This window comes from Oncorhynchus mykiss, chromosome 3 (genome assembly GCF_057628025.1).
Source record: "Oncorhynchus mykiss isolate SJ-2025 chromosome 3, ASM5762802v1, whole genome shotgun sequence".
NCBI classification, from domain to species: Eukaryota; Metazoa; Chordata; class Actinopteri; order Salmoniformes; family Salmonidae; genus Oncorhynchus; species Oncorhynchus mykiss.
In genome coordinates, this window is record NC_143024.1 from 59,399,183 (window position 1) to 59,417,942 (window position 18,760).

At 41.5% G+C, this 18,760-nt stretch overlaps 1 protein-coding gene and 1 pseudogene across 8 annotated transcripts in view; both read left to right on the forward strand.

Annotated features, from left to right (window-relative positions):
• LOC110520058 (protein TANC1) overlaps positions 1-18,760 on the forward strand; it is a 285,120-nt gene that overhangs the window by 235,331 nt on the left and 31,029 nt on the right. For all 8 annotated transcript variants that reach the window (XM_021597049.3, XM_021597043.3, XM_021597046.3 and 5 more), the window contains 5 exons: positions 1,868-2,475; positions 7,810-7,918; positions 8,621-8,743; positions 15,347-15,583; positions 16,668-16,853. In XM_021597049.3, coding sequence (XP_021452724.3) covers positions 1,868-2,475; positions 7,810-7,918; positions 8,621-8,743; positions 15,347-15,583; positions 16,668-16,853 — 1,263 coding nt within the window. The remainder of the gene's footprint in view (positions 1-1,867; positions 2,476-7,809; positions 7,919-8,620; positions 8,744-15,346; positions 15,584-16,667; positions 16,854-18,760) is intronic.
• Positions 8,892-10,567, forward strand: LOC149984624 (general transcription factor II-I repeat domain-containing protein 2A-like; annotated as a pseudogene).

Sequence of the window (18,760 nt, forward strand, 5' to 3'; positions counted from 1 at the left end):
GCCATTGGGTAGGCCTAAAATGCATTTTTAAAGTGGTAATGCATCCTTTTTGCATACATTTGGGGGGAGTTTTTTTCTATAGGGTGTTACAACAATTACGTATAAAATGTAGGTCCTTTAAAATTACAATTAAGTGCTTGAAAAGTAATTGAATTTAACTTGCCAATGTCTATATGAACCCTGTATAGGCTACTTGCTCAAACTGCAAATGAAAGATAAAATCCCCTGCTATTGAAATGATGCACGCATCATTCACTTTCCTGGCAGATCTTGACCTGGGACCGTATTTTTTTCATCCGGGCCAGTAGCTTTCATTTGCTGGCAAGTCTACCTGATTGTCAGGCCCTGCTGTGTGCGGTGCACATAGTACCAATATGTCTACCACTTTGTGTAGCCGGTAGCGATGCTAATGATAGCCTAACCGTTTTCGGGTAGATGGAAAGGCAATTGAAGCTAACTACAAAGTAGCCTATGCCTACCTGGCAGAATCATGATTATTTGCATCAATCCAGTGGCCATTTGTTTTGAAAACTTCATCACAAGTGCACTACAAGAGCACCTCTAGCCAAACACAACTGTCTGGCTGGTGTACACAAAAAAAACTAAATTTCTCTATTTTTTCTCAGACCTCAACAAGGGTCCCCTGATGTGGTTTAAGCATTTCTAGAGCGAAAATCTGAAGACAAAAAACAACTGGGGGAAATCATACTAATCATATTTTTTTTGACGTGGTATCAAGTATGTTCTAAATTGAGTGTTAGGATCTCTGGACCAGAGAGAGGATTTATCATGTTCATGTTCATGGATCTTTCTGGGTTGGGTTGGGATTAGGCTACATGTCATGCCAAAATATGTTGATCCATCATTCCAAAAAAGAAACCTGTATATTTTTTTAAAAACCTGGGAAGTTACTGAAATTTTGCAAACCTAGGGAGGCCCTTTGATAAGTTTTCTCATGAAGTAGGTAGGATAAGTGGAGACTAGAGCCAGATGAATGTGTGTGTTACCTCATGCTCACACATCCAAAGTGTAAACAAGATCTCGGGCAAGGTCGCTCACAATGGCTAACACTACAGACTAATAAGTGTGAGATGTTCTTAGGTGAGGTGTTGCGCAGAAACCATGGCCAGTCTGTGTATTATTCCGTATGTTTTTTTCTCTTTTCTCTCGCTCTCTTGCTCACTTTCGCTGTGTCTGCCTCTCCCTCTATCTCTTCTCCCACTCTCACTCTCTTTCTGAGAAGAAGGTGTTATCTCTGGGCTGCATTACTTCTCTATCCTCTCCAGAAAGGCAGGGGGATTGTAGCAGGATTAAGGTGGATTGATTTCTCCCACCCTGAGGAGTGAGATTGAAGTGTGGGTTGTGTCCACAGCGTGCCAACTAAAAGTCTCCCCAATGGCCCCATCTCCTGCTCTCTCCAGCTCTATCACCTCCCAGCTCCCAAAGCCTTTGTTTGCATACACATCGGCGAGTGACTGCGGCAGGCCGATAGCTTAGTGCTCAGTGTCAGTTCCAGCTAGCTCCCTGTGCTTACTGACCTTGGGCTGATAAGAAAAGCTGGAGGAACCACACATGATATAGCCTTCATGGAGAGTGGAAGATTGTCCATTAAGCTCTTCATTTTGCGGTGGTTTCTGTGGTGTGGAAATCGTTTTGGAATAGGAATTTGGAATTCTGGGCATACACTTAATTGTAAGTTATATAGTTGATTTATTGTTTTACCCATTCTCATTTACATAGAAATCTTTTTTGTGTTGGTGATGGTACTGGAGAACATATATTTATAATATAATAACGATATAATGTAACAATATAATATTAAAGTGCGGTAGCAAATCTAATGACAATATCCTTGTGTCTTCCATAGGAAGTCACCAGCCTCCTCCCCTTCTCCAAGATCTCCCTGGACGATTTCCCAGAGAACAAGGAAATCAACACGGACCTCAATGCCTACATCCAGTACCGCATCAACGGCAGCAAAGACATCATGAACAACATCTCCCTCAATGGCAAGGCCGACCCCATCATTGTGGGAAAGGTGAGCAGCCACCTGATCGCCCGCAGCCAGGGCTCCTATCTGTACCTCAAACTGACCCTGGACCTGTTCGAGAGGGGCCACCTGGTGATCAAGAGCGCTAGTTACAAGGTAGTGCCCGTGTCGCTGGCCGAGCTCTACCTGCTGCAGTGCAACATGAAGTTCATGACTCAGTCGGCGTTCGAGCGCTCGCTGCCCATCCTGAATGTAGCGCTGGCGTCTCTCCACCCGATGATGGACGAGCAGCTGTTCCAGGCCATCAACGCGGGTACCGTGCGCAGCGAGCTGCCCTGGGACGACTTCAAGCAGCACATGGAGACGCTGTCCTGTTTCCTCATCAAGCGGCGGGACAAGACGCGCATGTTCTGCCACCCATCCTTCAGAGAGTGGTTGGTGTGGAGGGCGGACGGAGAGAGCACCAACTTCCTCTGTGACCCCAGGTGAGCTAGGCTAACTCAAATCTACCCTGGTTAGTTAGGTGAACTTAAGCCCAATTAGAGAGTTAGACAAACTCAAGCCCGATCAGTGAGTTAGGGAGCACTGCAAAATAGCCTCAATTAGCCTTACTACCGTAGCTAGCTGGCTAACTTTGCTCGCTACTGTCGCTAGCTAGCTTCTTTGCAAATATTTGATGCAGTCAAGATAGGCACTACCATGTATGATAGATAACCTATGGCAGCAACACGTTTGTCTAACTAGCGCAAGTTGGTTTGCCTACTTTCTCTCCCTCCTGCCACACACACTGTTCCCTGCTCCTCTCCCGCCCCTCCCCCACATTCTGCTGAAACAAGCAGAGTGCAGCACACCAGCTCTCTCCTGATCTCTGCAAGGAAGTCTCCATTGAAGTTTATTTGAAACGCAACATGTAAAGTGTTGGTCCCATGTTTTATGAGCTGAAATAAAAGATCCCATGACATTTCCATAGGCACAAAAAGCGTATTTCTCTCAAATGCACACATTTCTCCTTTGCCAAGATAATCCATCGACTTGACAGGTGTGGCATATCAAGAAGCTGATTATTACACAGGTGTACCTTGTGCCGGGGGCAATAAAAGGCCATTCTAAAATGTGCAGTTTTGTCACACAACATAATGCCACAGTTGTCTCGAGTTTTGTGGGAGCGTACAATTGTCATGCTGACTACAGGAATGTCCACCAGAGCTGTTGCCAGATAATGTTCATTTCTCTACCCTAAGCTGCCTCCAACGTCGTTTCAGAGAATTTGGCAGTATGTCCAACCGGCTTCACAACCGCAGACAACGTGTAACCACGCCAGCCCAGGACCTCCACATCCGGCTTCTTCACCTGCGGGATTGTCTGAGACCAGCCACCCGGACAGCTGATGAAACTGGGTTTGCACAACTGAAGAATTTCTGCACAAACTGTCAGAAACTGTCTCAGGGAAGCTCATCTGCGTGCTCGTCGTCCTCACCAGGGCATTGACCTGACTGCAGTTTGGCGTCGTAACCGACTTCAGTGGGTAAATGCTCAACTTTGTGATGACCACTGGCACATTGGAGAAGTGTTATGTGGGTGAGCGGTTTGCTGATGTCAAAGTTGTGAACAGAGTGCCCCATACTGGCAGTGGGGTTATGGTATGGGCAGGCATAAGCTATGGACAGCAAACACAATTGCATTTTTATCAATGGCAATTTAAATTCCGTTGCCATTCATGCGCCGCCATCATCTCATGATTCAGCATGATAATGCATGACCCCATGTCGCAAGAGATCTGTACATAATTCCTGGAAGCTGAAAATGTCACAGTTCTTCCATGGCCTGCATACTCACCAGAAATGTCACCCATTGAGCATGTTTGGGATGCTCTGGATCGACATGTGCGACAGCATGTTCCAGTTCCTGCCAATATCCAGAAACTTTGCACAGCCATTGAAGAGGACTGGGACAACATTTCTAAGGCCACAATCATCAGCCTGATCAACTTTATGCGTAGGAGATGTGTCGCGCTGCATGAGCCTCTCTACCATGAGTGAAATGTGTGGTTGCCTAGGAGAGATGGCTCACTTTGGCATTTCTTCTAGCACTCAGAAGGAGGAGAAATAATTACAAGGCCTTGTTTAGAGCTGCATATTCTGATCTTCAGACGCTTTTAAAAATGTAAATACCAAGGGAGACCATTTTGTTTAAGGAGCAAACAAGCACAAGACAGTATTGAATGGTTGTTTGTGCAGTAAAGAGGGGGTAAATTACCATCAATAAGAAGTTGTGCGTGATTCATCTCTGCCTGGGAGACCTCTGATGTCTGTTTCTTCACTTGAAGAGGAAATCGAACATTCAAGACAGCGTCGCCGCGTTCCCTTTTAAGTTATATCAATCCACTCCTTTTCACTCAATCACAGACATGTTATTGCTCCCTAGTTTGTATACCGCCATTGATCGATACACATGGGGCAGGATACTTATGTAATCTGCGAGGAGGGAGAAGACGGTGCTTCGCTGCGAACAAATTATGGAATTTATAGCTCAACTCTGAAACAGAAGCTGACAAGTCATATTTCTTCCTATTGCTGCTAAGATGTGCTTTGCTGTGTGAGGGGATGGATGGGCAGCCAGGAGAAGTAGCGTAGTGGATGTCTGCATCCCAAATGGCACTCTATTCCCTATATAGTGCACTACTTTCGACCAGAGCCCTATGGGCCCTTGTCAAAAATGGTGGACTAAATAGGGAATAGGGTGCCATTTGGAACACTGCTGATGTTGTTTGGCAGCATACATCCTGGGTCTCGTCCCTGACACATTATCTTACATGGGGTCGACTGATGAAATGTAGGGCTCCTTCAGTGCTCTGCGTGTAGGGAAATTGATTTAGCTCAAGTCTGATGAGGGAGGTTGTTTACTGGCAAGGATGTTTCCATAAACACTATTCAGTGTAATAGAATAACCATCTGTATGGAGTTCAGACACTACTGGCAACTGATGTTGACATTTGAAATTCAACACTCATTTGGGTTGGAACTGAATTTGCTCTTAGACATGGTTTTCTCTCAGAAAAATACTCTTGAGTTGGCAAACTGTAGGCTTAGTAGCAAATGTATACTATACAGTAGTTAGCATTACTACTGTCAAGAGTGTACTCCTATCTTGTTGCTATCATTTATAAGAACAAGAACTAGGGAATCATGATATATCGGTGAACATATCGGAATCAGACGATATTAGCTAAAAATGCCAACATCGGTATCGACCCAATGTCTAGTAAAACGCCGATGTGAAAAACTGATGTCAAAGCTGACGTACATACCTATATAACGTAATGACGCCACGTAATATTTTGCGCTACACCTGCAACACAGCATTCCTAACCTAGCCCACAATGTCTGCTGTGTCATTTGAAGAGTAAGAACATTTTAGTGAGACAACTCAAAGGCGAAATCCATTAACGCCAAGATAATGGAATTCATTGCCCTTGACAATCAACCTTTCTCTGTCGTGGGTGATGTTGGCTTTCGCGACTGGTTGAGCATCGGTACACACTAACGTTACCAAGTGCGCTATTGTTCAGATGTTGCCCTACCGGAGTTACACAGTAATAGCGTCACTGCTATCAGCTTCAGGACATACTATGGAACGCCGTTTGGGTCTTTGCGTGTCCAAAAAGATACACGTCAAATAACACTATTTGACAATAACACTATTTGACACATTAAATAAGATTTTAATTGACACGTCAAATACAACCGTTCTATTATAGAATGTTATTTGTTCTGAATTTGCACGTGCAAGCCAAGCGCCACCACTACTACTATCAGTAGTACTGTCAAAGCTGTACAAAAGTCTGCAAACAAGCGAACACCGGCCACGAACGATGTGTTTACAATACCGCTTTGGTAATAAAGCGTTATTTGTTTGACCGCAACTTCTGGGGTCGCTAGCTAGCTTTAGCTTGGTACCTAGCTAGCACCAATACAACCAATATAGCACCAATACAACCAATCTGAAAACAGTGACCAGTTGAAACTGCAGTCATTTTCACTTTTCTTAGCAATGATTTAGGAATCCTTGTGAGTAAGTATTAGCTAGGTAGCCACTTGTTGTTTACCTATTGAAATAAGAATGCCCCCAATGCAATTCTAAAGTGTTATTTCAACAAATCTTTGTCAAAATAACAAATTAATGTATTTTCTTTATTTTATAACATTCCAACCTCGTTTAGTATGATTTTTTCAATTATGGCATAATTCTACTATTTTATTCATTTGCGTCACTGTCAATGACATACTTTTATTTGGAAGTCCACTATTGTGCCTAATCCTTATTGTGGCTAGCTTCACAATTAATGGTTCCGCCCACTATTAATCAAATAGAACTGCCTTATAAATGACGGTTATTTTAGATGATGACACCTAGCTATATAGTTTCACTGTAATAGAATGCTTAAAAAGCTGCTAAAATTGTAAAAATCTGTTATCGGTATCGGTTTTTTTTTTTGTGGCAAGGAAAATATTGGATATTGGTAGCGTGCAAAAATGTCATATCGGTGCATCACTAACAAGAACTTATGTGGTCCCTAAAGCATCAACACAGTATGAAGTGTTATTGTAGATTTAAAGAGAAATCTTTGAAAACAAACACATGATTTGGTAGCAAAGATTGGTGATCGAAGACATGGGCTAATGCCAATCAGGAGGGGGACAAGTACAAACTTGTGTGGTTACTGCATATTGTGTATGCATCCCATCTTAAATATTATAAAGGAATTTACTGTGTGTTCCACTTCATCTTAGATCAATTTTGGCAAGGAATCTCAATCTGCAAAAAAAGTCATTGTTTCCTGCGGTTTTGCTACCCTGTGGAATGGGCTAATGTGTCTTTAGACTGTGATTTTTTTAGACTGTGATTAGACTCGGATTCTTCATACCCTCATTAGTGACTACCATAGTGCACACTAATCATACTAGGGACAAGTCCCAAATGGCACCCTATTCCCTATATAGGGGTCAAAAGTAGTGCACTGTATAGGGAATAAGGTGCCATTTGGGACGTAAAATGATTGCCCTTACTTTCTCTCTGTTCTGACTCACCTCTGCATACCTCTTCCAAGCTGCAGTCACTGACCTCTATACACCCCCTCTCAGACCCCTCCAACACAATCTGTCAAAACAAAAGCAAGTGAAGACCTGGCATGAGGACTGACACACAGAGCTAGAAGAAATGCTTGTTATTTCCCCATTCAAAAAAGAAAGCACACCTTAACGGAAAAAGTTCAAACTGAAACGTCAGTCATGCATGGTCTTTTAATGAAGTTCTCTGGTAATTAACACCAGAGAGCAGAGCTTCAGTGAGAAGAGGAAGGTGGTTACATTTAACACAAGGGCTGCATTCTCTAGTCTACACCGCTTGTCCTCCTCTCCTCGCGGGCCAGGCCATGCCAGGCATGGCCTAGACAGGGTCTAGACACTAGCGTTTAACAGTGTTTAATTAGACCGGCCAACAGAGAGGCTGACGTGAAGTAATGGATAGAATAATGCACCATGATTACAACACACTCTCCAATCTCTCAAGATAAGAAAATTACAAATCTCTGCCTGGGAAAATTAAACTAGCTTTAGTTGGAATGAAAAAACAGCAGCCGTCACTCCCCAATCAGCCAAGTATGAAAGTGGATGATGAACAATGTGTCACTCACATCGATACATTGTAAGAACATCCTACCATGGCATAACTACGGCACCTGTAAGCCCTAGACATTGTTTTTCGAACACTTTGCACACTTTTAGTTGTTGATGGGAAATGTCTTGGTGTTTCCTCTACAGGAGTGGACACGCACTCATGGCCTTCATGCTGTCGCGACAAGAGGGGAAACTGAACCGGCAGCAGACCATGGAGCTGGGCCACCATATCCTTAAAGCACACATCTTCAAGGTACAAGAGACTAGCCAGGACCAGATTACCGAACGGGCATGCAGGGCACATCCTTCGGGGCCCCTTTAAAGCTATATTTGAGCTATTAAACAGCAACAACAACAAATATCTACCTCATGGCAAAGAGTATAGAATTGCTGGAAATTTGCTTTATAACGGCAACAGTTTTTCTTAGACAAAATGTGTAGAATAGCATTATAAAACTGCACATTTGTCTCTCTGCACCTGCAGTAAGTTAGCTGATTTCATTAAAAAAATATATATATACAATATATTGCCCCAGGGCTTCAAGGTAGTCCAGCCTTGAGACTAGCTACTTAGTTCTGGGCCAGAATTCACAAATTGTCTCAGTGGCAGTGCTGATTTATGATCAGTTTTGCCTTTTATACCACAGTGAATAAGATGACATGGACAGAGCGGGACCTGATCCTAGATCACCACTCCTACTCTGAGACTATTGATGCAAATGGCCCCTGAAGCCTATAGTGTATATCCCACCCTTACTCAGATTTTTCCTTTTGTGAATTTTAGAGTGCGTATGTTTATTAATGAATCAAGATACATGTACATATGGACATTATCATCAGAGGATAAGCCCTCTGGGTGTGAGAGAAGACTCTGGGAGTGAATCTACAGTATGTATCATTGGTTTATTGACCTGGTGTGTATGCATGGTTTTAGTGTCTCTGTCTCTGTCCTCAGGGTCTGAGTAAGAAGACGGGTGTGTCTTCCAGCGTGCTGCAGGCCCTCTGGATCAGCTGCAGCGCTGATGGTCTCTCTGCAGCCCTGGCCTCTCTGAGGAACCTCTACACCCCCAACGTCAAGGTGAGACCTCCACCCTAGACATCCAGACCCTCACCTAGAGCACTGCTGTGACATAGGATATGCTATTTATTTATTTATTCAGGGTATTTTTATTGATAGATACAGTGAAAAAAGTGATTGAGATGAGGAGAGGGACATAGAATGCAAAATGGCGCTGTCAGGGGTTGAACCCATGCCTCCAGGGGCAATGTGTAGTCTGCAAGCAGTAGTAGCACTACCACTAGACCAGCCAAAACCAACTGCCGGACCGTGGTCTGGGTCCGGACCCAGAGAAGAGTCAATCCGGACCGGACAACATCGCATTTTGTTTTATAAAAGTCAAAGCATAATTTTTTTTAACAGCTTTAAAAAATCAACCCAGGCGCAGTGGCCTCTTTAACTCAGCAACCTCTCTTTCTCGCTCTCTCTGTCGATGCAACACCCACCTGAAAAGTAGTAATATTAAGCGCCATTATGACTCCAGGCATAGTAATTTCGATCAGAAGTATCCCCTGAATGCGGAGGTGAGAACAAACAAGATTAACCAACTAAAATACCAATTTGAGAGATCCGCCAAAGTCCTTGTCAATTCCCAGACAGCCCAACAACATGCAATGGAGTGTTCACTGAGGATAGCATGGGTTTTGGGAAAACACAAAACACAATTTTCAGACGCTCAGATGGTAAATTAATGCATGTGTGAAGTTGCTGACACCTTGCTTGAAGGTAAACAAAAGATGAGCTCAGAGAAAAGATCAAACGAATTTGAAAGAGGACCACCCTGACCTGACTTCATATCACTGTATCATCCTTCAATCTGTCCTGTGTGCCAGTCTGGGGAAATAGTATTCTGAGGTCATGACAACGATGATGAAACTGATCAACTTTTTGAGGGCAACATCATCCCTACAACACTGCTTGCTACGAGGCATTCTGACAGAGGCCAATGCCAGTTTTGCTGACTTACGACTGCACAACAATGTCAAATGACTCAGCAAAGGCAGGGTTTTGGACGCTTTTGGGCCATTCGGGAGGAAATCAAAGCTTTGTTATCAGAGCAAAAGAGTGACAAGGCAACTCAGTTTTTGGAGTTTTTGTACGATAAGGCGAAGATGGGAACAGTTGCATTTTTGACAGACATTACATCACACCTCAATCAACTGAATGTTAAGCTGCAGGGATGGCACAACACAGTGTGTGATATGATAACAGCAGTCCGGGCTTTCCAGAAGAAATTGTAGCTTTTCAAGAATGATCTCCAGGGAGAACTTGTCCACTTCCCCAATCTTCTGGTGCAAACGCAGGGAGACAAAGATGTTCCCTAACCATGTTGATTTCATCCAGAAGCTGATGGATAACTTCAAGGCTGGCTTTGATGACTTAATTGTTGGGAGATAACTGCTGCTGCTCATTCAGAACCCCTTCTTGGTGACAAATGTGACAAAGTTGTCAGAAAAAGCTAAACAGATCTTCAGATGGGTAGATGTTGACTCACTGCAAATGGAGTTGATTGAGCTGCAAGAAAATGTGTCCTTGAAGGAGCAGACTGGTGACTGTGACCCTGTTACTTTCTGGGGAAAGATGGTGCCTGCAGCTGATGTCCCTGTTCTCAAGAAACTGGCACTATACATTCTGACCATGTTTGGCTCCACATACAGCTGTGAATCAGCTTTTTCCACAATGAACTTTATTAAAAACAAATACTGCTCCAGGTTCACCAATGAACAACGGCACCAGTGTCTCAAGAGTTGTTCTCACACCATTAGTGCCTAAGTTCAAAGCATTGGCAGGAGACAGAAAGTGTAATTTCTCTCATTGATGCAAGCCCAGAGTGACTTCTACATGAATATTGCATGGCCCACAGAGACATTCTGTGCATTCAGATTATTATTTTTGTTAAACTTTCCTTTCTTCTCCAGAAAACATGTACTTTATTTTATTATAATTCAAGTTCACAGTGCACTTTATGCATAGACAATTATGCAACCACTTTTGCTCTTCTGCAATGTTGCACATGTTTGCATTCAAAATAAGTTGTAATTCATTGAAATTTTTAGTCTCATTTTCTGTATTTAATGTACATTTTATATAACAACATGTTTCCTAAGTCGTAGACGACTATGTTTGTTACTGCGGCTGTACCACAGCGCCGATAAAGAACGATATCCATCCGGACCTTTGTGTCACTGGACCTTCTCACATAGTAGTTGAGTACCCCTGCACTAGACCTACCCCCAGCACGGACATATAGACTGGTCCAAAATGATTGATGAGCGATAATGACTGTATAAAATAAATAATTCAAATATTGAGCTATATTGTATGCTCAGAACTCTATATTGTTATTGTATTACATGCTAACCTCCCCTGTTATTGGTAATGATGAAAGGTTAGCATGCCTTGGGGGTATGATCTTTGATCCTCTGTAACTTTCTCATTTCTCATTATTCACGATTCATTCAGGATTATCTGTAATCATGGTTGAATCCACATTAATATAGAAGTGTTTAGAAGCCTATTATTCTATTCCTATCCTATTCTATTCTTATTTATAAATGTGACTCCAAAATGGCACAATACATTATTTTCCATTAATTTCAATTAGGCACGAAACAAACTGCAAAAATGAATCTAACAAGTTTGTAGAGTCACAAGCTTGATGTAATCATTGCGTGCTAGGTATATTGGGCCAAATATTAAACTTTTCAAGACTTAGTTTATGAGAATCTTTTTATACTGTCATTATTGCTGTGTGTCAATCATTTCGGACCCCACTGTATGTTCTTGAGCGCATGCATGTTGCCTGAACACACTGGTCATTGTGTCTCCCTGAATGTTTTCCTATTACATTTTTCCACCAGGGATTTGTATTAGCACAGTAGTATTATTGTAATCTACTCTCCTCACCTCGAATGTCCTCCCTGAGTGCTTGTTAATTCCACTGATGGCTCCCAGTGTGTGTTATGATAAGCATTGTGATGTTTCTTGGAAATACTCACTTACGGTGATGAGTGTGGGCTCGCCACCGATGAACAACAGCTCATTGGAAATCTCACCAAGATGCTCACTGGCTCCGATAGATTGATGCAGGTTGCACTCTCTTCCATTAGTTTGATCCATCTGCTATCTGTGATGCTGCTCTCTGTGGGGGAAAAGGAGGCTGTGCCATTCTAAGTAATTACAGAGCCCTTTTTAATTTAATAAACAAGAACGCACGTTAATGACAGAGTGGGCAAAATCATTTTTTATGTTAAATTATGCCTGGCTCTGTGTCTGTCTACGTGCCCTGCTCTGTCTATTATGGCGGGAGATAGAAAATAGTCCTCCTAAGGCGTACAAGGCAATTATCAGTGGGGAATGATGTATTGTAGCTTTAAGCAAAAACAATATATATTTTTGTTTGCCATTAGCAGTATGCTTAGGGTGTGGTTTTATTAACACTTAGAGTGTTGTTTTGTTAACGCTTAGAGTGTTGTTTTGTTAATGCTTAAACATTATCATCTCTGTTTTCCCCGTGTGAAATATTCTGTTTGAGTGTAACATCTCTCATGAAGACAGTTACAGACAGAGTTGTTCCTTGTCCTCCAATGCCCCCTAAGAATCATTGGTGCTAATTTATTCCGTTGTGGTTCCGCCAGTAAATAAAGCAAATTCAATTTCCTCTTCTTTTAACACTCACTGGGTTTGACGCCTCGTCTGATTAAACATAAATTATTATATTCCTTATCAAGGAGAAGAAGAATATGCTCTGATTATCGCAACACTAGATAATTTCCACTGTGTACTCTTGCGTTGAATGCATTTCTAAATGACTATATGTGCAATCGAATTTAGTTTAAAACAATCTGAGAATTGTGGTAAGGTCATGTTTAAAGCTAGGAAACAATTATATATATATATATATATATATATATATATATATATATATATATATATATATATATATATATATATATATATATATAAATAAATAAAAAAATCTATTTGGCTGAATTCCATGCTCGATTTTCTTTTTTCAAAAATATTTTTAAAGGTCAGATATTGAGAGAGATGACAGTGGGGGAAGATAGAGAAAGGATGTGTCAAAGAGCAGTAGGTCAGATTTGAACCTATGCCGACAAAATACACATGTGCCTGAGGATAGTGGTGTGCCGGTCAGCTGTATGTCCACCCGCAATTGCTAACCCATCCGCAACCACCCAACTATGTGTGATGAAGTGAAAATCTGAGGCCCGCGCCCGACTCTAACCTGCTAATATAGAAAATGCCTGTTGGCTACACTCTTAGAAAAAAGGGTTCCAAAAGGGTTCTTTGGCTGACCCCATAAGATAATCTTTTTTGGTTTCAGGTAGAACTCTTTTGGGTTCCATGTAGAACTCTCGGTGGGAAGGGTTCTACCTTTAACCAAAAGGGGTTATTGAAAGGGTTCTACAATGGGTACAGTCAAAAACCCTTTTTGGTTCTAGATAGCACCTTTTTTTTAAGAGTGTACAGTCAGAGACAGGGGAACGATTTTTTTGACAGGGGGTGCAGGATTTTTTGACAGATTTAGATATGTTTCTGCTTATATGCTTATTTCTAATATTTTGATAGGCTATATGTAGTCAACTTATCTATACTTAGATACATGCAGCTTCTCTTCTGTCATTATATGTTGCCCTAGAAGACTAAATAAACCCTTGCTCACCAGAATAATGTCATAAATTGATAGAATGAATGCTTCAATCTAGTTGACGTCGGTACATTTTTCTCTGTGGTCTCTGCTTCTTTTACAGAGCAAAGACATTTAGGGATCGAGAAGAAAATGCAATAACTGTCATGGTTCTCTGTAGGCAAAGGAGAGTCGGACCAAAATGCGGCGTGTCTATTGCGATCCATGTTTATTTAAACTGAAGCAACACGAATCTAAATACAAAAACGTAGTGAAAACCGAAACATCCTAATACTGGTGCACAAACACACAGACCAATGACATCAAGACACTAAGGACAATCACCCACAAAACCCAACACCAAACAGGCTACCTAAATATGGTTCCCAATCAGAGACAATGACGAACACCTGCCTCTGATTGAGAACCATATCAGGCCAAACATAGAACTAGACAAACTAGACATGTAACATAGAATGCCCACCCAGCTCACACCCTGACCAACCAAAACATAGAAACATACAAAGCAAACTATGGTCAGGGTGTGACAATAACATTTAATTATTTATTTTTTGTTGCAAAAATCTGTTTGACCGGTTGCAAGGAAATAGAAAGCTGTGAAAACGACCCAACATGTTTCTGATAAGATTTCTTCAGAAAATGTAAGAGCGCCTGCTAAATGACTAAAATGTAAACATTTCAGTTCGGCTTGGATGCATATTTTATGTGGTTGAAACACTATCAGCTTTTATGTTGCTGATAAACATAGCACTTCTACAGACGGTATCTAACTGTGCATTTGCATTCTCTCAAGATGCTGAAAGAAAGAAATCATATTTCTCTACTCCTGTTCCAGAGTCCAAATGTACACTTGGTGTATCACTTTACTGCAATAAGTGCTTAATTCTGCAGGAGTTAATATGAAGGCTATATGAGAGGTTATATACCTACTGTCAGTGTCCAGATTTCAGTTTCCATTTAACCCATCTGAACAGTAGGCTACAGTTCCCTTGACGTACCAAAGGCCTATTTGAAGTCCCCGTCTTGTGACTGTCGAATATGTATATTGCCACACAATCATCACACAAAATAATCCTCTTTTACCACGTCACCAAATCTTTCCCAAACATTACTTTTCTGGCCCTCTCTTCTCTTTATTTTCAACTCTCCATTTCATAGCTTTTCACTTATTGAATTGAATTAATCTCGGACATTGTCCTTTTTGCCTCCATGGATCGACGTTAACTTTTTCTGCCCATTCCCAAAAGCATTTGGCGATTGGCAAGTAGGCTACAGTTTGGCCCTGAAGCTTAGGCTTACGCAAGAATGCCAGATGGCCTAAAATAATGAAAGCAAATCTCAATGTGGCCTATAGACATAAAATGCACAAGTCTAGGTCCAAAAGGCTCCTTAACAGCTTCTACCCCCAAACCATAAGACTGCTGAAAAATTAATCAAATGGCCACCGGAGTATTTGCATTGACACTGCTGCTACTCGCTGTTTATTACCTATGCATAGTCACTTTGCCCCTACCTTATTTGTTTTAATTTTATTTAGTAAATATTTTCTTAACTCTATGTTCTTAAAACTGCATTGTTGGGTAAGGGCTTGTAAGTAAGCATTTCACAGTAAGGTGTTGTATTCAGCGCATGTTTCAAATCAAATTTGATTTGATACATTTATGGATTTTTTAAGGCATTGTTTTCTCCTTCCTCAACCCACCCCGCCCTTCATCCATACAATATTTCATGACCATAAACTCGCCGCCCCACAGATACAGCTGCGGGGACTGCGAGTTATGAGTCAACCCACACATCACAACCGAAGGATGCGGCATTACCGCTAGCCCAGCCAGGCCTCTATTTTCAGGTTTAGGGAAGCCAAAATGTTTAATTCCATGCTCATGTTTTTCTTATACGATTTGATAAGACAGTTGAATTCCATTTGTATTTCATGTGTGCTGCTCTTGCAGGTGAGTCGTCTGTTGATGCTAGGCGGGGCCAATGTGAACTACAGGACAGAGGTGCTGAATAACGGCCCGGTGCTGTGTGTCCAGTCCCACCTGGGCCACCAGGAGATGGCTGGCCTGCTGCTGGAGTTCGGGGCTACCTTGGACGTGGTGTCCGAGAACGGCATGAGCCCTCTCTGCTTTGCCTCGGCTGCCGGACACTTGGGTTTAGTCAGCCTGCTCTGCAAGAGAGGAGCCAAGGTTGGTGCTACTGCCCCTAGACCCTCAGACATCTACAAGGTCAGGGCTAATCATCCCAGCTTTTCCCTTAACACTAGAACCGCTGGGCCTCGATGGACCCACCTTCAAGCTAATGAGCAATCATTTTGACTGCAACATTCTAACAGTGTATTTAATATATTTCATATATGCTATCGCAAAAATAATAATTTGGTTGTGTTAATGAAGGCCTTGGGTAACATTAGAATACAAATTTGATTTGATTTGATTTCATGTTCATGATTTTATGTTACTGTAGGCTATATGTAAAAACAAAACAACGCCAAAATGCAAGTGTTCAATCAATTTTATTTGTGGAATGCCTTTGTTACAATTATGAAACAGAATGCATATGTTCTGGAACACGGTAACAGCTTATTTTTATAACAACAAAATAAAAATACAGCAACCACAAGATGCACGGTCAAATGATGAAAGTAGCCTAAACATCATTATAAGCACCAAGTGGCCTTTATAAATAGTGAAATTCGGCACAAATGCGATAATGGCGTTATAATGAATATAAGTGTCGATATAACAGCAGTAAAAAAACACAATTATTGTCAGCTCGTGCTTATATTGTGTGCATTTTATTTAGCTGCTATCCCTTGTACTAACAGTTGACACAATTTTTGTAACTTTCACTTCCTTGACACACTTTGACGTAACTTTGTTTGGTTGTAGTGCATAATAGTCTCCGGTTTTCTCTTTATTGTATTCCCGTTGTCTTGTCATTCTTCAACACCGTTGTGGAGTACAATGGCTGTGCAGGTGCCTTATTTTGTGCAGACTGAGGGAGCTCCGTTCTCACTTTGTTCATGGTGCCGACCAGACTTGTTTTCTTTGCAAGATAATTGTTCGCCAATGACAGTGAAGTTAGGAAATTGTCCATGGTGACATTTCTCCCCTTGCCAACATAAAGTTCCACAAGCCCCATCTCCACATTATCTGACACTTGTTCTTAACTGACTTGCTTTGTTAAATAAAGGTTCAATTTAAAACAATTTAAATAATAAAATATGTCATTGTATTACAGCATATAAACCCTGTTGTTGTTTTGTTGCAGGTTGACCATGTGGATAAGAGCGGTCAGTGTGCTCTGGTCCATGCTGCTCTGAGGGGCCACCCTGGCATCATCCAGTACCTCTTGGAGCTGGAGTGGACCCCCGAGGGCCAGCAGCAGAACTGCAGTCTGAAGAACAAGACCCTCCAGCAGGCTCTGATCGCTGCCTCCAGCATGGGACACACACAGGTCAGTCAAAAGACACTGGTTGAATCCCAAATGGCACATGTTGCAACCACCCAGTTTACTGCACAGGGTTTGTATGGTCATTTAAATCCTAGAAAGGTCATGGAATTAGAAAATAGTTTTCCAGGCCTGGAAAAGTATGGTTGTGCCCGATCTCAGTAATCGTATCTGTTTTATCTCGTCATCGGAAAACCCGGAAGTGCACTTTAAATGTTGCAAAGCTAATTCCTCAAGTGCGCATTACTGCGCTATCGCTTGGACTGCATCACATAGCGCATCGTTATGTTTCTTCACCCATTCACACACATTGTTAAATGACCCGACAGATGAAAATGCATATGATTTACTTACTTAGTCCTTTTCAATTATCAACGAAATAGACTACTACATATCCTAATGCATGGCTACTACTGCCTGCATTTATTCCAGACAGATTTAGATGAAGATAGGCTAATTCGCTTTACCAATATATTTTTTTCACTTTCGAGAAGAGCAAATCTTTTATCTCCCGACACTTATACCACAACATTTCTACAATAAATGTACATTTGTCATTTTATTTTCGAATGATCTGTCGCTCAGTAAACATTCCTGGGCGAGAATAAATAATAATAGCAAGCAAGCATGGGCTTGGGTCACTACATAACGACAGACATCGTCAGCAATGGAATAATTAAACAGACAGACAAAGTAGGCCTACTAAACAACACCAAGTAGACAGACAGAAACAACCATATGTCTTTAGCAAACAATGATGACTAGCTACAGATTCTGATTCATACAGGATGTTTGGAGAAGTGGAGACTTGTGCCCTGAGACGAGTGACTATAAGTGAGTGAAACCGCCTGTCTGGGAAAATGAGAGCAGAGAGAGTGATTTGGTCTAATCCAATTGTTGCAGCAGGCTCAACCGATACCCCGCCCATTTCTTTACAGACAGAAGAACTAGCCAATAGTTGTTCAGAGCACACAGCGCATCACACTGTTTGAGTGAAAGAGAGATGTGCGCTGACAGCAGAAAATAACTTTTTTTCCGACCAAGGATAATAATAAAAAATACTTGTGTCATAATCTTATTTGGAAAATTCTCCATATCCGTTACGATACTCTTTTTGCACAAGTACTCGGCGCACCCCTATGGAAAATATTAAAAACCCGAAACGTTTTGGGAAAAGTCATGGAAATTAGTTTACTAATTTTGGCTCATGTAAATAATTTAGGCATACTTTTTATATATTCTATCAATCACATACAAATCTACATATCAGTCATCGCGCGTTTCTGTGTGTGTGTTTATACTTGCGTATGTGTCCTAAAAACTTGCCACATGCAAATGGCCGAGGTGCAGTTGATGCTACACACTTTGGTTGTAAAACAATGGCTCATACACTGAATTGGAAAGTTGGCATTCCCCTCTAATCATCATTAGCCATGTTATTCTGACAATGTTAAAGAAATATTTATAGAATAACCTAATTGACAAACAACTCCCACAGCGGCAGGAGGTTTTGGTACAAGTTATCAGAGTCCACATTTGTGACCGACCGGCACAAATCGGTCTAATGTAGCAACATTTGAAATTGTGTTTTTTACATTGGATAAAAGTAGAGACTCAGAGCTACACAAATATCATACACTGCATGTTTGAGGAACAATGGGAAAGTAATTCTGCTTTGAAAGTTGATAAACTTGTAAATTTACTTTTGAGAAAATGTCCTTTGGTACCTAGTTAAGAGCTCTTCTTTGGTGGTGTCTCTACAGTATGTATACATGAAAAAGCAAGCGTACATTTTATGCCTGCTTTTTCATGTATACATACTGTGGAGACACCACCAAATTATTGGTCATGGAAATGTGAAATGTGGTTAAAAGTCAGGGAAAAGTCATGAAAAGTCATGTGTCAAAAAGTGT